The 26,997-nt window shown below is 40.0% G+C and overlaps 2 protein-coding genes across 3 annotated transcripts in view; both read left to right on the top strand.

Moving 5' to 3' along the window:
- LOC146657841 (uncharacterized) overlaps positions 1–10,535 on the top strand; it is a 31,664-nt gene extending 21,129 nt beyond the window's left edge. Inside the window, exons 19-20 of the mRNA XM_085426196.1 lie at positions 7,260–7,319; positions 9,477–10,535. Coding sequence (XP_085282322.1) covers positions 7,260–7,319; positions 9,477–9,626 — 210 coding nt within the window. The 3' untranslated portion in view covers positions 9,627–10,535. The remainder of the gene's footprint in view (positions 1–7,259; positions 7,320–9,476) is intronic.
- scarb2a (scavenger receptor class B, member 2a) lies at positions 10,398–26,349 on the top strand. Of its 2 annotated transcripts, XM_085426197.1 has the most exons (13): positions 10,399–10,891; positions 15,062–15,219; positions 15,394–15,541; positions 15,792–15,986; positions 16,514–16,605; positions 17,408–17,527; positions 17,881–18,059; positions 19,523–19,641; positions 20,599–20,672; positions 20,815–20,866; positions 20,957–21,109; positions 22,157–22,204; positions 22,555–26,349. In XM_085426197.1, exons 1-13 carry the CDS (start codon positions 10,769–10,771, stop codon positions 22,684–22,686), a joined length of 1,593 nt encoding a protein of 530 aa, XP_085282323.1. In that variant the 5' UTR covers positions 10,399–10,768; the 3' UTR covers positions 22,687–26,349. The 2 variants fall into 2 exon arrangements, with proteins under 2 accessions (XP_085282324.1, XP_085282323.1); XM_085426198.1 differs by lacking the exon at positions 22,157–22,204 and having other exon boundaries at positions 10,398–10,891.
- The last annotated feature ends 648 nt before the right edge of the window (positions 26,350–26,997 follow it).

Here is a 26,997-nt window from a genome sequence, read left to right as displayed (position 1 = left end):
TTAGCTAATTAGCTCCAGTTTAGGTCCCCGGACTCTCCTGCTGTTTAAACATCAGGGAAAAGACTGCTGGGACAGAGAGACTTCTGTTTCCCCTCTTTGAGCTCTGATGATCCCTATTTATAGAAACAAACTGAGTTAGTAAGCTGTTCAAATGCAGTCAGTGAACTGTCTAATGCGCAGTTTCAGTTTTCTTTGCCAGCAACACAGTCCGCTTGAATGCAGCCATGTGACAGTGACACCAGAAACCTGCCTATGTTAAAATGTACACAGGTGCATACAGTACATGGCCCCTTTGCTGATGGAGCAGCACCTGGTGTGCTCATACTAAATTAAATTTGGTGCTGAAAGCAAGTACTTCTCCATAGACCTTTTGGCTGGAGCTATGTACCATCAGCTGATGGAAAAGGCAACCACTAGACTGGAACAAATTCTTAGCATTTAAAAACTGTGCTGGAATTTAAATGTCAGCAAGTATAGCGTTCAGTAAGACCAGTGTTGGAGCTGATACAGACTGTGAATGGGTTGTTTGTCACTTTAGACACGATGCATCAGCAGCAACACTGATCAGTAAGTGGTTGGTCATAAACATCTTATGCCTAGAGTTATAGCCGTAGGTAAAGTTTCACTTTTGCAACTCTGCTCCACCCAGAAGGTGTCCTAAAAGCTTTTTCTGCATACATCAGTCAGATTGAGTGGCATTCAGTGGACTGCAAAGGTCAAGTGTCAGGTCAGAGTGTCCTCTTCCTTCGTGCTTATGACCTGAGTTTTCTGTTGCATCAAGGGCGTAGATTTGGTTTTGGCATTGGTGGGGACGGACGATTCAACCACCGAACCCTGCCCTGTTTCTTTTTTTTTTCCTTTTCGTCTTTGCTTTTTGATAATAAAAAAAAAGGAGAAATATACTTGCCTACATATGCTATTCTACGTGCTTTTAAACCATTTAAAATTACAATTCATAGTTTTATATGTGAATTATATAATGTTAAGTTACTATTAAACAAATGACTAAGTATTTTATACTTTAGTTTACTTCAACCATATTTCATATAAATCAGATATCATACAAAAATAAAAATAGCTTAAAATACAGTCATGACAATAAAAGAATATGACTTTAAGGACTTAACAACATTACTTCAGTTATATTACACCAACATCTCTGATACATTAGCACTAAGGGAACACTGAATGACCTGGTGGTTTTTGTCCATAAAACTACTCATCTAAGATTACCACAAAGTAAAAGATCTCTTAGCAAAATTATGCAACATTTTAGGCACACTATTGCCCCTATCAAGTCAGTGAGCTGGGGTGTTTTACTCTAAACATGAACTACTGTTACAGCAACAGACATGGACTACTGGTGTCCCATACAACAACTCAATGTCCACTATGTGAAGGAGCCAAACACATGCCTTCTCCTCTCATTAACTGAGATAAACTGCTGGCATATTTGTTTTACATCTATACTGTCCAGTCTCTCCTGGTGCACATGGTAACACGTTATTCATGGTTACATACAATTTTAGACTGATGTGGGCCAAAGCCTAAAACGATGTGCCGGAAGTTTGCTGTTCTCCCCGGTTCAGATATTTGAAGTTTGCACAGCTACATTCTCGCCTGAAAATTTTTTAAAGTTTATTTTGCAACCCAGAAAGAGTAATAAGAGGGGCACTGAAAAACGGGAGGGTTGGCATGTATTGCCTTGCATTGCCTGTAACGTTATTATGATGGACAGGTTTTATGAGTGAACTTGACTTTAAGTGACTTACAGGTTTCTTTGAAAAATACTTTCTTATATCCAGGTTCTTTTTGCTGCCATCCTCCTCCCCTGCTCGCAGCGCAGGATTGCCGCTGCTAAAACTAAACAGAGCTCCCTGAAAGGCACAGCCAATCACATTGGCCATATTTGTCACATGATATAGGACTCCAGTAGAGAACGTAATTTAACTCTTTCTGCACCGCTGGGTGAATGAGACGTTGACAGATCGCCTTTTTTTTTTTTAATTTCTATCTGTTTTCTTTTTCTTTACTCGAAGAGATTAAATTATTGGTGGGGACATGTCCCTTCCGTCCATGCCAAATCTACGCCCTTGTGTTGCATACAACAAAATTGTCACCCTTACTAATTTTTAGCATAGTTGTTGACTTTTGAACTTTCCAGTTTGTGTGTGGCATCACTGTGACACTGACAGCTTTGACCTGCTGTTGGCATTTACCTAAAATGTGTTTTTTACTTTTGTCTGTAAGTGCAACCAAGCTAACTGTAGTTGGCATCAGAATATTTTCCATGTTCCTATCTCAGACTTGAAGCACTACCTGTCTGTCTCAAGGGCAGGAAAATTCAGTCATCTCTGCCTTTTTAGGCCGCCTTTTACTTCTTTGAAAGTTGTATGTCTTATTTAGTTTCTAGTGCTGCTTTTAGGGGCTGCAAAGTCACTGAATACTGATTTCTTTCTTTCTTTCTTTCTTTCTTAACTGGGAACATATTTTCTTGTTTAATCTTTTGCCGGCAGTGAGGAAATTCTTGAAACCATATGCACTCTAAGTTTTACATGCTGCACCTTTATTCTCCAGAAGAATTTCCTTCCCATGCACTCGAACTTATCAAGTTGTTTGACAATGACCAATTGCACTGGCGTGAGTGGACATTGTCTGCAAAGAGCTCTCTAAATGGTTGGACGGAGATGGCCTGACTTTAGAAAGTTCAGCCCCATTTGGAAAAAAAAAAACGTCTTGGAGCAAACACTGGGATGTGGACCAGTGTGTCTACAGTATTTACACATTCAATCTTTAAGATACTGTGTGTGCTGTGATCTGTGAAAGAGTCATTTGTTATTACATTACTGAAACAAATCCTACTTTCATAAATTTATCTATAAATAATTCAGATGAATTGCTTAATTTTCTTTATTTTTTGGGAGGAGGGGGGTTATCTTGGCCAGATATGTCAAAAGTAAAAAGAACTGATTTTATTATTTGTTCGATTGCATGCATTTATATTTATTTTGTTTATTGCACAAATGCACAATAAAATAAAATTTAAAAAACAACAGGTCAACATTAACTTTCCTCCAGAGAGTTTCTATCTTTCATCAACGGGAATCGGAAAAGTACAATTGAGGGAAACTATTACAATAAATAGGAAATGTTGTTGTTTACAGTGAAATCAGAGGGGTTGCCAGCATGCTGGCTTTCCAGTTATAAAGTCTTTGCTGCCAATTTTAACAATGTTTTACAGCCTTTAGGATGTTGAGCAACCGTACAAAACAATACACCAAAGAGGATGTGCAAACCTCCCAACATGCTCTTTGTAAGGAGTACAATACATCTGTTGCACGATAGGTCATCGCTCATCTTCAGGGTCCTGTGGTCAAGGTCCTGTCAGCCTTTGAGGGAGTGAATTTCTCTGAACTTTACTCACACTTTGTCATATAACCACCTCCACATCTAAAGTAATGCTTTTAAAGCAGTGGTTACTGCTTTTTAATGGGAAAAAAACACTGACCATGCTATTTTTCTATATAAATATTTTTGTATTCATTTTTATATTGTTTTTAATGACACCTGTTTCCAGTTAGGCTGTATCTAAGAGAATACATAATTCAGGGTGCAAATGACAGTTAGTTTCAGCATGGATAAACACTGGAATTCACTTTCCATAAGTTGCTAATAAATTCAGTCAATAAATTGTAATAGGACAATTATTCATCACAGTCCCAAATCGCAGAGAGGCATTAGCAAATTGCTGATCAACAAGCTGAAATAATAAATGTCCTTATATTAATCAAGTTGTTCATTTTGCCTGGTATTAAATAATTTCTTATCACCCCTACAAAACAACTATCATTTTCCGCTGCCTTTCCAAGCCATCCTGCAGTCCCGCAACTTTTACTGAGTGAAACAGATTGTGGGCTGGATTTGTCAGACTATGCCTAAAGCACAATGCATACATTGTTGCATGACTTTCCTCTAAAGCCCAGAGACTAAGCCGGGTCAACTCAGTATATGTTTAAACCAGGTGAAAACTCACTGATTATTTCTCAGCCATTGTGATGTAATGTGAGAGAAGCGCCACCTTGAATTCTTAAATTAACGCTCTGGAACAAAGAGTCACTGGCTCCAGTTAACAAAACACATTAAGCTGAATGGTGGGAAATTAGCCACACCTAGGCAGACAAAGAAATACTGTGGTCAGTCCATCACTTAAACTCAGATGAGTAAATAAACTATGGTAACATACCATGAGAACACGCATTCATACAGTGAGAAAGGAAGATTGTCTCTTAGGTTGCACTACCTAGTAAAGTAAAAGTACTTTCATTACATTTTTTTTTAATTACTTTAAAAAAAAATGTAAAACTGCATTAATTTGTCACTTTTTAAGGTGGAGCTAGTCCTGTGGTTTTTAACCTAGAAGTGTGGCGCTCTTCAGAGACTCAAAAACTACTCACTTATTCAATAGACTATTGATGTTTGATTGGAATTGTGTTGCCTGACCTTTCCTGCTGTGAACATGAAATCTCATGAGAAGTTTAAATGAAACTGAGTCTTTGGTGGAATTGCTAAAGCTGTATACTCACCAGTACACACATTTAGGAACTACTAGGTCCATGTTGAACAGTATTTCTATCTGAAAAATAGTCGAGTCAGAGTATTAAGTTGCAGAAAGCACCTAAAATACTTCAAAATTGTGTGCTTTCACTGCTGTACAGGACATTGTCTTTGATCTCTGTGTTGCTTCTTCAGCAGTTATTGGATTTCTTCTCCGATTACCTAACATTTATTTTTCCTGATACAGCGCACTTTCAGTCACTGTGAGTCCGTACAAAGAGAACGAGGAATGGATGAAATAAATTTAGTGTTCAGTCCTCTTCCCATAGTACTTTATGGCTCTGTTTGCATTAAATTACCTCCAGCGAAATTTTCCCAGCACTCCTCACAAGACCCCATGCCCACAACTATGCCTGTATATCACGGCTCGAGCCTTACAAAGGCTGTCTCTGCCTCGCTAGTATCGTGACTTAATGTTTGGTACCAGGCTCCACTATGGTGCGGCCCTATGTCAGCTTATGTCAAGCAGTATTTACAGAAGGAGTTAATGGTGTTTCTGTTGTGTAGTTTTAAGGAGGGAGGTGCAGAATACAGATGATAAGATGTGCCTGGTGGATGGTGTGGTTGGTTTTTACTTTTTGAATCTACAGAAAGTACATCGTTTCTGTCAAGTAAAACTATACCGTGCTTCTATTTTTTTTAATAATTAAGAAAAGCTGCCTTCATTTTGTTTTATTACCAAGCAGCTTTAACATTGCCTGGGTTAACTAAACGGTTAACCATCTAACCATCTAAAAGCTCAAGTTATCTTTTTTTTTTTTAAGATTATGTTTAAAGGGTGATGTAGACCATGCTGCTGTAGTGTTTAAGAAGTCCCTGATGGTTCTCACAGCGTAACAATGTTGTGTTTTTAAACAAACTGCCACAGCTTTGTTTACAGTTATTATAACGGAGTTTATCATTTTAGATTTGACATTTTACTCCATTCCAAATGAGAGTCTGGGGGATATTACTCCATCTTCTGAGAGGAAAACTGAAGATGAATAAAAACAAGGAAAGCAAATAAGATTCCTTTAAAATTCTTTCCAAACTCAAAATCACACTTTCTCAAATGTTGCATATGAAGCAAATTAAACCTAAAGTCTTTAGACCTTCAAGTATTCTAAAACATTTAGATTACTTGAACAGTTAAACTGTCATTTTACTCATGCTAGCATGACTAGTTTAGAGACTTCAGTGTATGGTAGACTGAAATATCCCAGCAATTTAATTAAGTTTACATTCGTGGCACCCATAGCATAAATAGCTTTGGTAATCTCCCCCAGTTTTCCTAGTTTTATTCGGTACAATATACTGACAACTACTGGTCCTCTGATTTCACATCAAGCTCAATCATCAAGTCACATTTCCATTTTTTTTCCCAATGTGTAATATCTGCAACATAACCAAAAGCATTTACATCAGCTCAATTCATCCATCCGCCCATTGTCTTAGCTGCTTATCAAGTTCAGGGTTGCAAGACGCAATAATTAGCACATAAAACCATACAAGGCTACCATACTGAACTAACAGGAACACAGTAAACGTCAGCATGTTAGCTAAAGTTATGAGGATGTTAGCATGCTGATGTTGGCATTTAGGACAGTCTTAGTTTTCCATTTACAACGGTCTTAGTTCAGACACACCTCTTTGTCCCTGTTTACACGTGAAGATATAACCTGCAGCTACTTTTGTGAAGTTGTGAGGGTGTTGGCTGTATTATTCGTACAGTGCTGCTGATGAATACACTGAAAATAAAATTCAGTCTAAAGACGTGAATCATTGTTTGCATACCGCCTGTGTTATCTGACACCTTCTTTATCGGCTAAGATGTGTTTACAATTGGCCTGTGAACAAATATGAGACAGGATTTACTCTTCAGCGGTGCCCATACTTGCAATAGAACCACACTTAATAACAACTTTCTGTTCACAATATGAGACTAAACAGGGGCCAAAGAGTGACTGACTCTAAACTGACTGACTCATTATAATTGTTGGGTGTGTGAGGTTGGTGACCTGAAGTTGTTCCCAGGAAACAATGTGAAGTGAAGTCCCGTTTCACCATGTAATCACGGACCAAGCTGCCTCTGCAGAATGACAGATACGTTCATAGAAGACTTTCTTTTCCAAAGTCATGAATGGCCATTTGTTTAAAAATAATAGGGCTTGCTGTTCAACCACATTTGAACTTTAGCCATGTCTTCAAAGCACAAACCAAAAGCTATTGGTGTAGCCCTGTGGATTGGGGGGGGGGGGGCTCAAAAATGTGTCAGAATACAGTGAATGATCTATGTGGGCAACAGACACTAGTTTGAAGAACTTGTCTGAAATTATTTACCCTACAGATAAGAGGCTTCTTGTTGGGGCATGTATAAATAGTTTCCTTTATCTCACCATAAGCCCCATTATTTGCATAAAACAGTTTTTTGTCAGCTTTCAAAGTTTGATGTCTTCTGCCTCCAACAAGTCCAGCAAGAAAAAAAAAAGACATCAGTGTCGCTCTGCTGACCGAACATAAAAAGAGACCATTACAAAGGTTGAACTGTTTTACCCCGCTTCACCCTCCCAGCCTTTCTTTTGGCAGAAACAATGTTGCAGCATTACTTGTTATCCTTCCCCCCTGATGATTTTCTGTAGCATTTTTTACTCCGCTTGTTTGAACAGATGCTGCCCCCTCCTGTAGCCCCCATCCTCTGGGATTGCCATGAGGCTCAGCACAATGAGGTAACACTCAATTTCATTAATGGTGAGAGTCCGGTCCAGTAAGTTCCTTCCACTAACAAACATCAAACAATGTATATCTCTTCCTAAGAAAAACCTGTGCTCTTTTGTCCTGTTTTATTTATGAATGGATTATGAAAAAGGCCGCTGCATGACCTTGCTCACCTTACAGGCTGTCCATTACTGCATAGACAGCCTTTTATAGCAGGGTGAATCCTAACCTGTTGGCCACCGACCAAACATCAAATAACATCTAATCAATAACAAACAGATTACTCAAGAGATTGGATCTCTTTCACAGGGGTCATTCAGATTTCACATTTATTGCAGAGAAGAGCTGCAACCACTGGGATAAATTTGTGAATGGGTGATTGAGCTGGGAAGCAGAGTCAGATTTAGCCAGGTTTTTCTTTTTAATGTGTAAACTGGTGTCTGCACTGGTATCTCCTTTACAGTTGGTGTTGCCTGTAAATAAGGGTGATGGTGGCTCACACTGGCCAGTCCTGTTTCAGCCTCATGCTGTTTTCATACTAAAGAAATGTCATCTCTGACCTTTTCTGATTAAAAACATCATCACATTTCATACAGACTCTGCTAGCACAAGGTCCATTTTGAGAAGAACGTTGTAAAATACCAAAAGACAAACATTAGAAAAACTACAGAAAACTTCAGGAAAACGTTGAGAAGAATCTTATTTTCACGAATTTCATCTGGTCATAACACATGGCTGAAAGTTTAACATATTTAAAGTGAGATTAGTCAACCCTCCTGGCATTGTTTTGCAACAAGTGCTACCTGTTTATCTCTGTCCCTACTTCCAGGACTAATTCATACATACATACAGAATCAGCATTCACATGAACAGATGTCATGTGAATACATGTACAGCAGTAGAAAAGGGTTTTAAAGTGCTGACCCAAATTATTCAAGTGCAGCTGCAAAGTTCATGGCCCTGGAAAGTGATCAGTGTCCCCACAAATGTCATCATATTTTGAATGTTTAAAAATAGTAATTGGTGCAAAGCCCTGCATACTTAAAAACAACATGACCTTGTGTAAAACCAACTAAAAATGTATTCTGTAAAATACCAGTACATGTAGTGTGCCTTTACTGGAAGGAGCTTACTGAGAAAATAGGCCTTCAGGGCCTTTTGATGAAAAGTTGCTCAATTACCCTGTTTGTGGAACTGCACACACGTAAGCATAAGTATAATGTCATGGTCCCCTTACATTCCTGTTCAGAGAAAAAGGGTGTGACAATAAACTTCACATGTACGAGGCTGATCACAGAGTGTAAACAGTACTACATTAGGTAAATAGCAAGAGAGCATGCCAGGACAGCTTCTCATGATGGGTGGTTATCGAGCTCTAACATCTTAACTGTTAGAACAAGCATGAAGTGGGCCTGCACATTTATAAAATGGGCAATAATCCATTATGCATCAAGAAGGAGGTATGAAGAAATAACTCTTTAATTTTTTACTTCCACACAGCTATTTTTTCAAACATTTTATTACTTTTAATTAGTTAAACTACACAAATAAACTTACAAACAAGGAACTTCAGGGAACACATTTTTAAATCATTAAAAAAAACCCAACTTGTATAGTCCTGGTGTTGTTATGTTTAATGAAACATGTCTACAAACAAAAAATACCAAACAAAACTGATGTGTTTCCTCGGGAAGTTAAAACTGACAATGGCTTGCATGCCAGTCATTTTAATTGTTCGTTTTCAAGTCTCTATATATAGATATATAACTTACAAGAAGAACCTCAGACAAAAAACAATATGAATCCAGGAAGCTCCTACTCAAATAATTTCCCAACTACACAAATACACTGATCTATTTAGATGCCCCAGTGTGTGTGAAATCAAGGCTTTACAGCTCTTGCATATCCGCATGTAACTAAACCAAACATTATTCATTGTTTTGTTTTGAAAACAGCTGTACTTTCCTGTACGTGCTCTATAAAGGTCATTCATACGTGCTTTTAGTGTAGTTAATAAAGTAAAAACATAAATTTTTCAACACGATCTGTTTTTGCTTGTATACAAGACCTAAAATATTACACTTTTGCCGGTATTTAATCGTACTTTGCCTCACGATAACTGTGCAATACAAGCAATAAATCTTCCACATTCTTCTTGTTCTCCACAGCATCATGCGTGGGCTCAGCCGTGTCCTCACAAGCCGCTGAGAATCCACTTTCCTCCCGGCGGAGAGCGTCACATCGTCCGGTTCCCCCTTTATAGAAGCCCCGCCCAGAAATCAGTCGATGAATTCAACATCGTACTCACCAGCGTCTGACCAATCAGCGCCTCGAGGGGGTGGTCTCGAGACGGTGGTCCGGGAGGACGATAACCAATGAAAACGTGTGCTGGTCGGACAAAGGGCTCGCGTCAACAATCGTTGGTTGCTTGAATGGGACATTATTCATGTCCACGCGGTTCGTATTTAAGGAGGTAAGATGAGGCGAGCTAGCGGTCTCCGTATAAAAAGTAACGGGTCCTAGCTGTCTGCACAGTTGATGTGATGTGCCACGAAGCGAGCTGAAGGTGTTTCCTTCCCAACGTCACTTTTCCCAAAAACGGTTACCGCCAGTATGTGCGGTGCAGCTCGGTCCCAGTAAGCTTGTTAAAAAGTCACCGGGTGTCACACTACCGGCGGCGTGTGGATGTGCACGCTGCTGCCAAATCATTCATAACCCTGGTAGCACTGGGTGTACTACTGCCAGCTCGTGTTTCACTGTGACTTAAAATATAATCACAGTTGTTAAGCATTAACTCAAAGACAAGCTGTCTGGGGTCATCTGGCTACAACAAAAGCAAACAAAGTGTGCGCAAAGACGCACAAAAAAATCGATATATAGAGAAATATAAAAACATAAAAAAGAAAGACAAAATAGACTGTTTTTGGTGTGTACGTGTTTTGTTGTGTTTTTATGTGACTTCGGTCTTGTAAGAAAAACATCATCACCGCCGTTTCTTTCTCTTTGCACACGCCCACCGCCCCTGCAGCCTACCCAAACAACGCTGTTCGCCTGTCGCCTGACCGGGTACATTAATACGTAGAGCAAGGGGAGGAGGAGGTCAGCTCCTTTTCTGTGTCCCGGTGTACCGAGAGCTGCCGTTTCATTTCATCACCGCCTCCGAGCAGCTCCGTTTTCTCTCTTTCTAGGTACCAGATTTTAGTAGTATCTGGTATTTTAATGAAGAAGTGCCAACATTTTTGATACATATTTCCACCTCGCCTCTGCCTGACTGGAGCTCACGCCGGAGCCGTTAAGAGAGAAGTTTAAACCCTAGCTGCTGCTCACGAGACTGGGGTTACACCGTCCCACACCTCCCCTTCGCCGTCTCTAGTTGAAGATTTTTGGAGAATACCGTCCAAAAGTTTTCGTTTCTTTTTTTTCCTGTGTGCCAAGAGGACAGCAAAAGACGCCCGGCAGCATGACTCGGAGATCCTGTGCCATTTACGCCACCGGCTTCATCTGCGCTCATCTCCTGATAGTGGGAATCGCCCTGGTCGTGGCTCAAGTCTTCCAAACCATGATCCACAGCCGCTTAAAAAAGGTGAGTTGAATCTCTTAAAAAAGAAGATTTCTTTACGTTTTCGGTTCATTTGCCACTCTTCACATATGTCACACACGAGGGGTTCAAATGTTAGCGTTTCGTCTGCAGTAGCCAATCATGCACTTACAGCATCTCACCTGTGATGGCACATGCAGGGTCACACGACCGAGTAAATTGTATAGATTCAACTGTTCACGTTATTATGGGCTGTTTTTTGCTGCATTCTGTCCCTCCAGCGATGCGGGATGAACCCAGAGCCTGCCCACCTTCACGAATCCGCAGGATCCGAGGCTTATACTTTGTTTTTTACAAGCTTCAATTAAGACAGGCCATTTAACGTGTTTCGGTTTGTTTTAACGTTTTCCACAAAGACCGCTGTAGGTAGAAATCCCCTGTAACTCTCACAGTGAGGGGGAATATGATGAGGTGAGCTTGTCATGACCTTATCTCATTTCATAATGATTCCTCTTATTTGTTGGCTACCTTGAACAGTTTTGGGGGTTTTTTTTTGTTTTTTTTTTTGTTTTTGTTTTTTTGCATCAGTTTGCTTATATTAGATGCGGCTGATTTTTGGGTGAAATGAGAGAAATATATAATCTATCATCAGTATATCATTTCATAACCTTTCCAGTACCAGTCAATGACCTGATGGCACATTTCTATTCATACAGGCACCATGCACTGTCTTTTTCAGGTGTTAGGTTTCTGAGAGGGATCATCAGTGGTGGTAGTAGTAGTAGTAGTAGTAGTAGTAGTAGTAGTAGTAGAAATCTAGTTTTGGGGGGTGGTCTGCAGGTCTGGAGGGATATGGGGGGAAGGGAGTCGAGTGAGCGGGCAGGAGAGACTGAGAGTGGTGGATCTATATCTCTCTTTGCATATTGTAGAACTTGTCATTCTTTCTGAAAATCAAGCATCCAACTTGTATAAATCAGGCAAATCTGCATCTATTTGATTGATAAATCCTCACATCTTGCCAAAGATAATTGGCTCTTTGGTGAAGTAGGTCCTTAAAATACAGCTGCACGCAGTCCAATCCTGTACATTTCTTAAATTGCAGCACTGCTTTATTTTGTGTCTTTGCTGTGAGCAAAATTTTTCTTGTGCAATTTTATCTGGGTAAAAATTACTCAACATAAATGCTTAATTTTAGTGGGTTTCAGTTTTGTGTAGTGATTTTACAAAATAACGTTCACTTGAGAAATAACTCAGGCTAAACATTTGTGTTTTACTGTATTTGGATTCAAATTTAGACAGAAACAGCTTTTGCTTCAAAAACCTGCTTTCACCATTGCACTTTTGCAGTTAAGTGTCTGCATGCTTGCGGACTGGTGGGGCATTAGGGGTGGGTCAGCCTGAACCATGAATGTCTGCTTTTTATTGTAGTTTAGGACATGGATGGGGTGATGGAGCAGGGGTGCTGCCAGTTGACACCCTCTCTCAGATAAACCTGCTGCTCTCTGCCCTTTAAAATGCCTCACATTCCTCTTACTGACACAAATTGTGTTGAATGCCATCTGCAAATCCTCATCAGTACTTTAAAACCTTTCTGCCTTTTCTTTCCTGCTTCAAAAAAAATTGCATCTTCATGTTAAGGAGGAAAAGGCTAAAATCAGCTCAGCAGAAAGGTTTAACATTCTATTTGTTTCAAGTTGGTGGCTCAATAACAGCTGCCTCACTGACATGGTTTCCCCTTCCTGGGGTTAAATTTAAATCGGGGTCGCATTTTTTTCTCTCATTCGCAGTCACGGCACCATCCCAGGGGACCCAAATTAAGAGAGTTAGTCAAAGTTCATCAACAGGGGACCTAATTCTGATGTGGCTGGCGATTACATGAAATGACAGCATAGCTAATCCTCTTTCACCACAGTCTTCCCGTTGAGTTAGGCTGTCTTGTACGCGTTGAACCAACTCCAAACAAATCTATCTAATCTGACTTTAAATTCGTCTCTTTGTAATAAGAAGCAGCCGATGTGTTTGGGGCAAGTCTGCGTTACCTCCAGGCACAAACTCTTGAGTTAAGTCGGATGTGGAGGAAGAGTCATAAAAGCCATGTGAGGAATTTGACAGACGTCTTGCCCCCAGGGGTATGATTTTTGTTTAGGAGCAACCTCTCCTAATTCCTTGCTGTTGTTCCGGGCTTGGCCTAGCCCAAGTCGTTGAGCTCAGATGACGAAACTGAAAAGAAGAGAACACCCACTCACGCCACTCCTCAGCTGTGTTTTCACTGTAGCATAAAAGCCTCCAAGACCAAGGTCGTGTTGGTAAAACTCAAAATGTGGCACAGTTTAAATGTTAAAGCTTCAACATTGTGGAAGCACAAAGAGAAATTTACAAAAGCTTTTATTTTCACAATGCCTACAATGTTTGTTTTTCTTCTTTTGCTGATCAAAGCAGGAGCTTGTGATGCCACACCTTAGTTGTACCTGAAGTTGCTTGGCAAAGGTCCAGTTCATTTCAATTTTTCCACTAGCAAATTCCACCGCAGTGTGTCTGTGTGCACTGAAAAACCTCCCTGCTTTGTCCCTTGGCTATCTTTTTTATTTTATTTTTTATTTCAAGGTTTTTCTGGAGATAAATTATGTTAATACAACTTTCATGAAGGACTTTCCAAAGACCTTTGTTCAAGGTTTGGCAAACACAGGGAGCCATGCGGGCTGTCACACAGAAAAAGCCCGACGTTGACTCAAACCTGTTTCGAAAGTGAGACGCTTTCTTTTAAAAGGGAACAAATTGGGTCATTTTTGCTTGTTGTTTAGCGCGTGGACACATCTTATGATGGTAGCACTCTTTCTCACTTCATGCAGTGTTATTCGAGCTCTTAATTAAGAAACAGGATCTTCAAAACTCAAGAGAGTCTCACTTCTTAAGTACCTCAAGTTCTGTTCTTCCACATACTGGATAGTCATCTGCCTGGGATGTCAGGCTGAAAGTAATTATTCACAATTTCGGTCTCTGAATAATTTACATTGCACTATTTTTCACAGAATAAATACTAATCGGCAAAGAAACTAATTGCTGATTGTAGTCAGGTATGAACAGAAGACAAAAAGGGTAAAATCTTTAATCTCATCAACACTAAATCAGCTAAATTTGTCTTTTTCACTCAGTTGTAGTTTGCTTTAATCTTATGTTCCCCTCTTTAATCAGTTGTCTAACTTGATCAAAGTAGATATTTTAGCTGACCCCTGTGATAATCTGATATGTGGTTTTCTTAAGCAGGAAAAGAGGAACTGATGTAACAAAGCTCGGAAAACAATAGCTTTAAGTAAAACAAGATGTTAACCCAAACAGGAAGTGCAGCCACACCTTAAGCTATAGTTTCACAACAGTAAGTGCCCGTGAGAAGCCATAGAGGACTATGTATAGGATCTCTAAAGAGCACCGCTCAGCCGACAAATCATTTGAGGAATGAAAGACACAGACGGAAGAGGGTCGTTTCTCCACACTAAGTTTAGAAAACTGGCAGGAATGGGAGGGGAAAAAAAGTGTTTTCTTGTTTTTTCTGGTCAACGAACGGTCAACATACTTGAAGGTCTTTAATTTTCTTTTTACAGCTGGCAGTTCAAGTTAATTGTTACCGTTCCTCATGTTCAGCCATGTGGTGTCCAGGTTAATCTTACAGACGGTTTATGTACTAGAGACCTTCATTTTTGTTTAGGTTTTTTCCCATAGGAGTTTAGCCAAAGAATCTGGGAAATGTCTGAAGCTGTTTTCAGCATTTTTGTGGTCATTTTGTTTTTCTGTATTTTGGCTACAAATCTTACCTGACATCCTGCATCCAGTATGATGGCTAACGCCACTAAGTGCAATGTTTTCTCATTCCAATATGCGAGTACCGTGGGCGGACTGAAAACCCACTGTCAGATTCTTGCCTAGGCTTGCTGAAGTTGGAAGACTGTGCTCAGTTTTTGCTAAGACTGGCTGGCTGTGCTGATGGTTTTTCAGCTGTGAAGGACTTTCCTCTGCTTCCCTCTGGGTTTTGAGGTGTTGGCCCGTCACCAGCTCCTTGCTGAAAGGTGCCGTGTGTTCTTTCAGATGGCCCTCTTTGAGACTAGAAAAAGAAAGCACTCCTAATATCAAATGCAGCGCAGCAACATTCTCATCACTTCATGCTTTGGGAGATATTATTCCTGTTTTTTGAATGTTTTTTTTCTTTTCTTTTGTTGATAGGAAATTACTTTAACAGAGAAGAGCCAAGTGTTCGAGTCATGGAAGAATCCACCTCCACCTGTTTATATGGAGTATTACTTCTTCAACGTCACCAATCCAGAGGTGTTCATGGCAGGTGGGAAGGCATCTGTTAAACAGATCGGACCTTATACTTACAGGTTAGTTTGTGAAGAAATTTAAATGCGTCTGTAATATGTAATGTTGGAAAAGTGAAATATTTTAGCCATGTTTGCAAAAGCCCTGTTTAAGGAAACTCATCTGAAGTTATTTTGATGTGTGAAATCAAAACAAAAGAAACTTGGAATAACTGACAAATGTCCTGTCCACACCAGGGAGTACAGGCCACGGGAAAATGTAACCTTCCTGGAAAATGGCACCAAGGTTTACGCCTTGAACCCAAAGACTTTTGTCTTTGTGCCTGAGAAGTCCGTCGGAGACCCACAGGTTGACATCGTCAGGACTGTCAACATCCCGTTTGTGGTGAGCGAATGGATTTCTATGACTAGAAGCAGAAAGGTCATATAGATTTTGGATGACATCCAAACGCATGTTCCCAAAATTTTCATTGTAGCATTTTCATTTTTTTGAACGGATAAACAGAAGGCAGCAGGCCAAGGAAGATGCAACTAATGACTCAGTGATCTTTTCCACTGTGTGTGATGGGAGCACTCTCACCTTTTGCCTCCAGCCTTCTGATGGTAGCATTGTTCTCTTTGTCCGTCTTCCTTAGGCAATAATGAACGAGCTGAACTCCTACTCCTTCTTCTTGCGAACTATTGTTTCCATGTACATAAACAGCCTGGGTATTGAACTGTTCATGACCCGCACTGTGCACGAGGTTCTGTGGGGCTTTAAAGACCCTCTTCTCACAAAAGTCCACTCCATGAAGCCTGAAGTAGATGAATATTTTGGGCTAATGTGGAAGGTAAGCTCAGCTGCCATTTAAGTTTTACTCACTTTGTTGTTTCCAGAGATTTTTTTGTTTCTCTTGTTCTTAGGGGTTAGTCACACAAGAGGAAGTCTGTGGTAATGTCATGTAAGAAAATTCTGAATGCTCACATGCTGATGGATGACATTTTTATTTCCTGTTTATAGAGTATTGTTCGCATCTTAGCGACGCCACAACCACGTGATCCTGAGTGTAGCATTTAGAGTGACTTAAAGACAATTACTAATTTGTTAGTCTGTTTGTTTGTTTGTTTTTTTTGGTAACAGAAAATTTATGTATTTGGCCTTTTTGTGTTTGAACTGATTTCTGATCAGTTTGTTGTTCAAAATATTGATTTAAACTGAAGTTTAATCTTCACTTGGTTACTTGTGGTTGCGCTGACAAATACAAAAGCTGAATCACATTTTTTTGCTGATGTTCTTATAGCAGCAGAATATCTGTTTACCATCCCGCACAGTTTTCTATCACAGCAGCTGACAGCAGTTTTATTGTCTGTTCAACAGAAAAACGGCACCCATGAAGGAGAGTTTGTGTTCCACACCGGTGAGCAGAATTACTTGGATTATGGGAAGATCGACACGTGGAACGGCCTGAGGTAAAAACTCATACAGGCCACTTTCAATTGTCTTTATATAAACTCTTTTATTTTCATTGTTTCTTGAATGGTAGGAAACACTTTCTAGCCGGCAAATGGCTTCCTCTTCCTTCCACGCACCTTAATAGCATTTACTACGTTATGCAATGTTCATCCGAAAGTCCAGAGGGGAAAGTCTTTGCTCCCTGGCTTTAGGGGGAGAGGGGTTGCAAAATGGATATTTGGATATGTACATCAACCTTGCACTTTGAATGTGTGTTTAGAGTACTGTGTGTGCTGAAAAAAGTACTCACTTTGATGAAGCAATACAGAAATACTCGGTTTCTGACACAAAAACGGTCAAACTATACTGAAATTCCTTGTTCGTACAAAATGGCTCCTGTTGTAGTGACTCTGTAGCACAGTGGCGGTATGGGTGTAATCGCAGTCAGCAGTTTGATTTTTCAGCTTGAGAGACCTTGATAATTCCCTGCTTTCTATTCACTTGTCGTATAATACCGGAAATGTGAGTAAGGCCAAATGCCAAAAACATAATGTCTCTCAGCTGTGAGAGATGTGAAATATTTATGGGTTTCCCCTGTTTATTTCAGCTTTCAGGAAGATTGTATTGTTGTAGAAGGTGAAGGCTGAGAACGAGTTGCAAAATAATTCTGAGGGAGAATTGGGGGGTGGGGTGGGGGGTTAAATGAGTATAATTTCTTTTAATATTTGCTTTTTTGTGGAATTGCAAACTAGAGCAGTACTAATACTTGTTTGTTTGTTTTTTTGTACAAATTAATATCTGGTTCTTCTTGATCAACAGGGAAATGTCGTGGTGGTCATCCAATCAGAGCAACATGATCAACGGCACCGATGGCGCAGTTTTCCACCCGCTGATAAACAGGAACGAGTTGCTCTACATCTTCGCTGCTGATCTCTGCAGGTGTGCATCCTTATGTGGCTTTAAATTTGTTTACAGGCAAAGCACCCGGTGGGGTGAGGACAAGAACTTCAACCGAGGTTAATGAAAGGAAATGCCAACTGAGTCGCACAGTGTGTGCTTACAAACACACTGATAAGGGCAACTTCTGAGAAGGCATCCAGTAGAAACTCAGTTGGAAAGAGTTAGGCCCAGACATGCCAAGATTGAACAGGAAATGAGCGTTGTCATTCTTTATTCTGTTTAGAAGATTTATAAATATAAAGAGAACTATTTCCTTCTTGAATGGCACTTGAGGTCTTTATTAAACCCATCCTGAAGTCCTTAAGTGATGAGTGCTTTCTTTCTCTCCTCAGGTCTATTCATTTAGCCTATGTGGAAGACGTGGAGGTGAAAGGGATTCAAGCGTACCGCTTTGCACCCCCTAATGACGTCCTCATGAGCCCCAAAAACAACCCCGCCAACGCGGGCTTCTGTGTGCCAGCTGGTGACTGTCTCGGCACCGGAGTGCTTAAAGTCAGCGTTTGTCGAGAAGGTAGGAGCACCGAGCCATCCCACCGTCAGCCTCTCCCTTGCCCCAATTACCCAATTCCCCCACACACTGGCCCCATGACACATTTTTGTTTTTCTCCTCATTTCCCCCACCCCTCAAAAAAAAGGTCCTTCCACTCAGCAACCCTGTGCCCTGGCTGCTATCTGACATTCCCACTGTTTGAGCAGGCCAGATTTTACTCAGTGGTTCAATAATTAACTGTGCCGACTGAGATTGCAGTCGGCACAGTTAAAATATTGAACTATTTTATGGTGGTTATTAAGGGAAGTACAGTTGTTCTGATAACATGATCTTAACTGGGCTTTAAGGAAAGATGCTATACCGTAACCTCTAAACTTTCCTGTTTGTTCATTTGATTAATTACTTTTATAGTTTTATTACATTTGAGTGAAAAAATCCACACTGTAAGAGTCTTAAATAGGAAATGTTTTATGGTTTTATATTAGGCTGCTGCTGATTAAACTCAGCCGTAATCGAACACAATTGGCTGTTGGCATCACTTCCTGCAATTCAAATGTAAAGGAAACTCTGTTGTGGTGTGACATTTCAGCAAATCAACATCAAGGCCTGCTGTGATATGCAAAGTGGTGTCATCCTGAAACTGAGTGCTGTAACCACAAGAAAAAAAACATTCACTGTAGCAGTGATGTGACAGTTACAACCTGCACCCACCTTTTTTCTTTTTTTTTTTTTTAGAAACAGCAGCTTTCAAAGGTTGAATTAATATAATTAAAGGAAATTTGTTTAGGCTACAATCAAATGAGATTAAATTCTCAAATCAAATCTTTAGCACAGACTGTCCATGCTGCAAGTGTTCAAGATTTGTGCATGCAGACTTCACCGACCCATCTCCATAATTGGAGACTCGGCTTTCCAACGTGACTTTTCTTCCAGCATTTCTTGTACTGACACTTTGTCTGCCAGAGGGTCCAGACTAAGACGAAAAGATGAGGATGCTGCATTTCAAACCACATCTAAATGTTTTTTTTGATCTGATGTGGAGAAATATTTAGTGCTCAACACTTTCTAAAATCTAAATATGTTTTAAAGAAAAAAGGGGAAAAAAAAATCAAAGTTTCGTTTTGATTGACTAAATGAAAACTACTATTTATACTTTACTCCTATGACAGAGCATCTTCGTGTTTCTGTTTTGCTAATGCGTCATTTTAAGGAGTAACGTCTTCTTTGCTAAACGACTGATCACATTAGTTTTCTTGTTTTTAAAGAAAAGCAGCGTTCTCAGCTAATCATTACCAACGCTCAATAAAACCTAAAACACACATTCATTAGCTATCATTTCTATTATATCGTTTAGTCACGAGTGCATGTTTCCGTCACACAAAGCACTGGCTGTTATCTTAAGTTACTACTTTTATCGTTTTTTCCTTGACCCTTGCTGTTTTAATCTTTAGATAGAAATATGACTCTGATTTGTTTCCCTCAAGGCGCTCCCATCGTGGTGTCCTTCCCACACTTTTATCAGGCTGACCCCGCTTACATCAACGCCATTGATGGCCTTAACCCCAACAAGGAGGAGCATGAGACGTATCTTGATCTGCAGCCGGTATGTTGAACACTCAGTGCTGTTATCATGACTAATGGGTGTGTAATGGACTTCAATCTGTCCTTCCAAATTAGAGTGGTTGCTTTATAAATTTTTTTTTTTTTTTTTTTTTTTTGAGGGGGGGGTTAATCCCTCTATTTGGTTTTGTTCGGACTTCATTTTATTTTGTGTCCGGCTCATTGTAAGTATTTTTACTGATCAGTGCTCAACACGCATGCAACATTATTTTTTTGTTTTTCACTCCTATGAAAAAATAATAATAATAATAATGTTCAGCTATATTATTATTATTATTATTATTATTATTATTATTATTATTATTATTATTATTATTATTATAATAGTCTGAATTGTTATTGCTATTGTACTGATCATCCCTACCACATAAACAGGGCATCACTTTAACATTGAGTGAGTTAAATTAAGTCTTTTACTTGAGTGTTTGCACAAGTCACTTTTCAAATTGCACGTGATGTTAAAATAACAGATTTAGGTTTTTTTTTTTTTTTTTTTTTTTGTGATCTACTTTTGCATCAGAATGGTCCCACCACCCTCCTTGTTTCTGCTGAGAAATGCTCAGAGCACATACTTGCGGTAGCATTGTGACTTGGTGGCTAAGAGTTTCACTTCCTGGTTAAATAAAGATTCAAATAATACACAAAGATGGAAAGACGACAGCGATCGCATTCTTCTGACGATGGGGGGAGAAGAATATCTATGTGATATCATGCGTACAGTAATCCAAACAAGGAAAAGAAAGTTTTCAAACAATAGCTAAAGTATCTCATAGTTTGGGAATTATAAACACATATTTCTCTGATACTGTCTAACTTGGCCTCTAAATTCTGTTGTTTAGTTTTTCGGGGGTTTTCATGCTTGTTGCTGCAGTTTTTCTTAAAAGAAAAAGAGAAAATTAAACTTCTTCACCAATTTTTGTCTTTGCTCTCCTCTTTGTAGACGGCAGGAGTTCCCATTCGTGCCTGTAAGAGAGCTCAGCTCAACATCATTCTGAAGAGAGTCCAAGGCTTTCCGTAAGTCAGGCTTTGTTGAACTCTGATCCACTGTTTACTGTTGCCACATGCACTGTGACACCATTTCAGCCACATGTTGAAGCCACATGTTGAGCCAGATGTCTCCCCCTGACCTCGCCGTGCTTGTCTTTCTGCCCCGCAGCAAAACGAAGAACATCACCGAGACCATTTTCCCCATCATGTTCGTCAATGAGGTGAGGATCTAATCTTTTAGCACAGCTTAACGTGTTTGACTAACCGTGAGTGAACTGCTTAGTCAGTACTGTCATCTTTCACAACTCTAGACGGCGACTATTGACGATGAGTCAGCAGCCCAGATGAGGTCACTGCTCCTCATCGTGACTCTTGTGTCCAACTTCCCCGTCCTCATCGTGGGCTTGGGCATCATCCTGCTGCTCGTGTTTCTCGTCTTGTTCTGCCGAAACCGCCAGAAGAAGGTAGGGACTGCCACATTCTGCCGTGAACTAATCTGCAGTAATGATAGTTACTCTGTTTTGAGGTGTGTTTGCTGCCCACTGACATTATCTCACAGTATAACTAAGTCTGGTAGTTAGACGTTAGTCATAAGTTGCAGTAAACACTAGTCTTAAAAGTTTTGATCATTTGGTTCCTGCATGGACAACTTCCTCTACCATTGACCCTGAGGAGCTGCAAGTTTAACCCACAGCTGCGTGCATGTTAACTAACACATTGCATGATATCTGTGCAGCAAAGTCAGCATGAGCAGTTTTCCACAATACGAATGGATCACGTGATGCGGGTTGGGATTTTTTTTTTTTTTTTTTTTTCCCTTGTTGAACGTTCCCTAACAGCTGATGCATGTTTGAATTCAGGAAGCAAAAGTTGTCCAACATTTCCTTTCAGTCAGACCAGACATGAATGTAGCGTAGTAGCTGCAGTTCATTGAACGATAGTAGCCTAGAGATGATGTACAACACATGTTCCCCCTGTTATCTCTAACAGTGCAGGACTGCTAGTTTGAAGCCCCAGCTCTCAGATTATTACAGTTTGCTATTCTGTGTGCAGAAGGAGGCCTGCTACATGTTACAGGAATAGCTTGAAGAACTATTTGCTTCTGTTGCTAATCTCTTAAATGAGATTGATACCACTGTGTGCGTCTCTGCGTGGCCACATATGAAACTTAATCATGAGGACAGCTTGCCTAGCTTAGCAGAAAAAAATAGAAGCAGAAATTTACCTGCAGGCACCTACTTCTCTGGCTTTTGATTACACAATATAAATGATCTGAGAGATTTGGAGATGGAGCCAGGCCAGCTGTGCACCCCTGTGCTAAGCCGAGCACTGTCTCATCTACAAAAGCAAATATTTCCAAGAGCTGTTCCTGAACATGCGCATGTGCATCCAAGTTTATATGTCGGCACAAAGAGGATGTTGATGCTTAATTGCAATGTGAAGAAATGTTGTATTAACCATGTTCTAATTTTAATTTTCTGTAACCCCCCTTTTTTCCTTTTCTGTTTTAGAATGAAGTAAAACGTATTGATTTTGCTGAAGCTTTTCATTCTTTTGCTGTAAGTCTTCAGTTTTGCCTTGTTTTCTGTTCTCCTTTTTAATTTGTTATCCACCATCTCTCATTGTTATCATTTTAATTATCATTATGGGACATTTTCTCACCTCACAGTAGTTGTCATTGTTATTATTATTATTATTATTATTATTATTATTATTATTATTATTATTATTATCCCTAATTTAAGTTAATGTTTCTGTGGTGGCCTTGTTTTTGTACTACTGGTGCACATTTGCATTGTAGTGTAAACATTTCAGAGCATTTATTCATATCTTTAATGTTAATGAGCAGACTTTTTGCCACTTCTGTTGTTTGTACTGACGACGTCTATCCTCGATTCTCCACGCGCAGACGGCGAAAGATGACACGGCCTACACTCCGGTCAGCGACAAAACAGACGAATCGTCAGAGACGCCGGCCAGCCAGCCAATGAAGAACGGTTCCTACATTGCCATGTCTCCAGTGGAGGCACAGAAGTGTTGATCGAGGATCCCCTCAGGAAGGGGGCTGAGGAAGCAGAACGAGGGTTTCACGTTATAACGGGCGGGCGGGGGGGTTGCATAAACAGTGGGCTCATTTTCACTTCACTTTGGGGGTTGGGGAAAGCAGTTGGACACAAACCCCAGTAATTGTTTAGTCAACAAAGACATTGCTCCTCTCACTGAGCCTTCTTAAGACTGTCTGTCCTCCTCCACTCTACCTGCTGAGCATGGCCCTCTATGCCTGCTGCAGCACAACCAACAACCCTGCACTCTAATCCTCATTTCTGTCCTGGTTGGCCCTAAAAGATAAAGGGACTGGCCGGGTGGGCTCAGCCAGGACGCGGCTTTCTTTATTTCCTGTAATTCTTCTGAGGGAACATGGTAGCATACATAGGTGTCACTCTAGCACTCTGATGCATGACCTTCTGAGCAAAAATTTAACGGTTAACAAGACACGCAGAGCATTTTGCATACACGCGAACAACAGTGGGGGTGTTGCTACTGTCGCATTCCTTCTCTATCCTGTCAGTCAGTGTTGTCCGAGGAGAAAACTTTAAGCCAACAGATTAGAAAATCCCTGCAGAGTAAAGTCTGAGCTCAGAAGACTTGACGGTTTTCCTAGCCTGGTATTTTCTTTTATACGTGGAACAGACTGAGCCAAACCATTTGCCTTTTTTCCTAAGATAATGGAATAGTACAGAGACACACGAACACACACACACACACACACAGGACTTCTAGTATCAGTCAGTGAACGTGTGTGTGTGGACCTTATCTTACACTTCAGTGTCCTGTTTTCATGGACAACGTGCAAATATTTTTTTTCCCCCTAACATAAGCGTGATAAAGTGAAACACCGGAAATGGTTTTTTTGTAATTGCTTCCTCCTTGACTCATTTTTATTTGTCTTTCCCAGAAGAAAAAACACTGGTTTAAAAATGGAATTATTCAGACGTCAGCTATATCCGAGTCCTCGGTTGAGACCTTCACTCGTTAGCTGTAAAACCGATAGGACAAATGGCACTGAGCATCACTGAACACTTCAAAACAAAAAGGAAGAAAAAATGAACACCCACAGAACTTACGAGGGAGTCTTGAACCAGTTTTCTGCCTTACAATGGTTCAGCGTGTTCTTTATTTTCGTGCATCGTTCAAATAAGCTGGAAAAATCTTGTACATATGTAAAGGGGAACTGATGAAATACCTCTGACCAAATCCAGCAAGCAGTCCTTCTCGGTGTGCTGAAAGACACTAATCTTGCTCTGGTGTTCGCGCTCCTGCACGTCTACACTGTTACATATTAGAGAAAGCACAATTTGGATTGCTAAAACCAGTCCTCACACAAGCCTACCGTTTTGGGGGGTTTTTTGGGAGGGGGAGGGTTGTATTTTTTTCCCCTTTGGTCCTGTTATGTAAATGTATTTACAGCTGATCTGTCAAAGACACTGTCGTGTGCCGTGACCACTCGCTGTTCATTCAGTTTGCCAAGGAGCTATAGACACGGAAGGCAAACTCGGCACGCAGCGCTCGAATCACTGTCTGTCTTACATTTCACGTTTCACGTCAGGCACGCCTTCCAGCCCACAGGCGATGGAAGCCAGTGGGGAAGTGAATTTAAGGCCATAATACTGTCTGCGTGGAAAAGTTCCCTGCACTTTGCCTGGAAATTGTGCCCTGTATATTTTCACTTCTTGTCTTTTTGTTTGTGTTTTTTGTCATGTTTTGTCCTGACAATGCAAAGTGGTCCATATGTTAAGAACATTTCAACAGTTTGTCCTGGCTAGTATTGTTTTTGATGGATGTTGTTGTAAATGAACAGCGGACATCCATGCCTCTGTGTTACTTGTGTTCAGCACAAGGAGTGTCTTCTTTTTTTGATATACTTTTGTATTTGTTATTGCTGCTAAAAATGCCATAACCTATGAACATGTATCTGAATGTGGGGTCCACATGTGCTCACATGAAATTTCGGGTTGAACCACAGGGGCTTTTTTTTTTTTTTTTTTTTTTTTTTAACCGACCCTCTGACACCTGAGCACAGTTTGCTGCCATTTATTGGAATTAGAGCAGTTACAGTTATGAGTACAGATATTTTGTAACCTCTCTTTCCTCTATTGGCAGGTGATATGACCATATCACATGTATCTTTGAGGGTTTTATTAGCAGACAGTTCGCTGGAGGTTCTCAAAAGGGCCGAGCCACTTCATTGTCACCTGGAAGGGGGCCGGAGTCGGAGTTTGGGTTTAATAACACTGTGGTCGAGAGTCCTTTAATGCAAGTTTGGAAAAGACACACATTTGCTTTCTGGTGAACATTTAAATGCCACTCTGTCCTTTCAGACTATGGCCTGCTGCCAGTTAGCATAACTTAGCTTGAAGCTAGGAAACAGAAAAAAGCTTGTCTTGCTTTTCCAGCAGTAACAAAACCAATTCAGCATTTCTAAGACGGTGATCCATTTTGGTCATTATTTAGATAACACAGACTGAATATCTACTCTAAGAGCACTTAAGCCCTCAGTTGGTCCTTTCTGCGCTGTCCAATGAAGAAAAGCCACATTAGTTATAATCCATGCTTGTTGCTATTTAGTTGTGTAATCTTTCTTGGTCATGCTTTCTGAGTAGCTGTAGCCTTCTAAGTCTCCAGAAAAGTTGTCCAAGGTAACCACTTACAATGCTGATGGGCTGATTTAGTATATAAAACACCTGTATCCAGCTTTAATTTGTGGTATCCAAGATTTACCTTGCAAAAGTAATTTAAAAAATTAAAATAATTCGGCAAATGTCAGGATCCTTCGCATGCCAGCTTTTTCCCTTTATTTTCAGTTTCGGCACCGAGTCAGACTAACCATCTTTCTCGCTATAGACTCAATGGACAGATAGTGGTATCAGTTCACAAAAGCAAATATTTCCAACAGTGTTGAAGTCTCATTCTGAAGTGAAATCAATTCACTCAAGGCCTTTAAGAAAAAAAAAAAGTCCACACGCATGCGACCTCCACCCTGTGCAAACTCGCGGTTCATCGTTGTTCAGCTTTTTAAAAATGTATCGACTTGAACCTGAAAGACCTTAATCCAGAGGATCGCGTTTGTGTGTTTGACCCATCACTCTCATTCCACTGTACTATACTGACCTTTGAGTCCGGTCCTTTAAGCCCATTGGCTCATTCCAACTTGACCAAAGATAACCCCTATAGATCTGCCCCGGCACTGTTTACTCTCCGCGATAATGTTACAAAACCTACTTTTTTTTTTTTTTTTTTTTTTTTTTTTTCCTCCCCTCCTTCCTTAAACATGTGCCACAACTTTTGTGAAAGTATCTGAGCATTGTTGCAGGAGCTTGAATGAGTGTATGTGCCTTTTACATCAAGGCAAGAGTAAAGAGAGGGGGGAAAAAAGGAAATTTTTCATGTTTAATGGTATTAGTTTTATTTTCACCCAGTGCGATACAAACAAAAGTGATCAATGCTCTTTGTGGGCAGAGAAAAAAAAAAAAATCTCAGTATTATAAGACAAAGCAATACAAAGCTGTGTAAAATAAACTGGATGTTTGCAAGTGGCCACAGAATATTTCAATATTTATGTTGTTTTCCTTTTCTTTTTTTTATTAGTATTGTAATATAGTAATTCATTTTGTATTTAGCCTTTTTTTTTTTTTTTTTTTTTTTTTCCCCTTCCCCACACTGAAAAACACTTAGGTATAAAAGATGGCCCAGTATGCCATACTGGGAACAAAGAGTCTGTAACGATGTTGGGCGTGGTTTAAGTTTTGGGTGTTTGTGTTTGATGAGTATGAGAACTTGTGCTTGTGGAATAATGAATTATTTCTGTCAAACGAGTGATTTTTACTGGAAGGCTGATTATCTTGACCTAGTAAAGCGGCGATATTGTGTAACATATCTAGATGAATGAAGCCCTCCTTCAGGGATGAGCACTAGTGCCATACCATCCTTTTTGTTGTTACAGTTTTTTGTTTTTGTTTTTTTCCCCATTTCAATATCCTGAAGTCACTAACAGACACTTCCTTTATAGATATACTAATTTGTTTTGCTGCTGAAAATGACAATCTCCCTTGTCATGTTAGGTGCAAAATGATTTCAAAGTAATATTCATTTTTAGTTTTTGATAATTTACACTGCACAGATGTTTCTACAGTGCTTTTGTAAACATTTCTAGTGTATTTCCAAAAAAAATAAAAGTGTAAAGTTTACACTGTCTTATGTCTTTTGTTTAAACTTCTAAGATGAAGCAGTATAGCTATGAGGCTCATCTTTGTGTTGATGCAGTTTGGATTTGGCTCAAATATTCAGATTTTAA

This window comes from Rhamphochromis longiceps, linkage group LG12 (assembly GCF_057381845.1).
Source record: "Rhamphochromis longiceps isolate RC_006_pf linkage group LG12, R_longiceps_female_GT1.1, whole genome shotgun sequence".
NCBI lineage: Eukaryota > Metazoa > Chordata > Actinopteri > Cichliformes > Cichlidae > Rhamphochromis > Rhamphochromis longiceps.
This window is presented reverse-complemented; position numbering and strand designations above follow the sequence as displayed.

What these genes read in the sequence shown, in the direction of transcription:
- scarb2a (XM_085426197.1), top strand. Translation starts at nt 10,769, where the DNA reads ATGACTCGGAGATCCTGTGCCATTTACGCCACCGGCTTCATCTGCGCT. An exon ending in ATTTTGGGCTAATGTGGAAG is followed by an intron (nt 15,987 to 16,513) that starts GTAAGCTCAGCT and finishes TCTGTTCAACAG; the next exon opens with AAAAACGGCACCCATGAAGG. An exon ending in CCATCATGTTCGTCAATGAG is followed by an intron (nt 20,867 to 20,956) that starts GTGAGGATCTAA and finishes TCACAACTCTAG; the next exon opens with ACGGCGACTATTGACGATGA.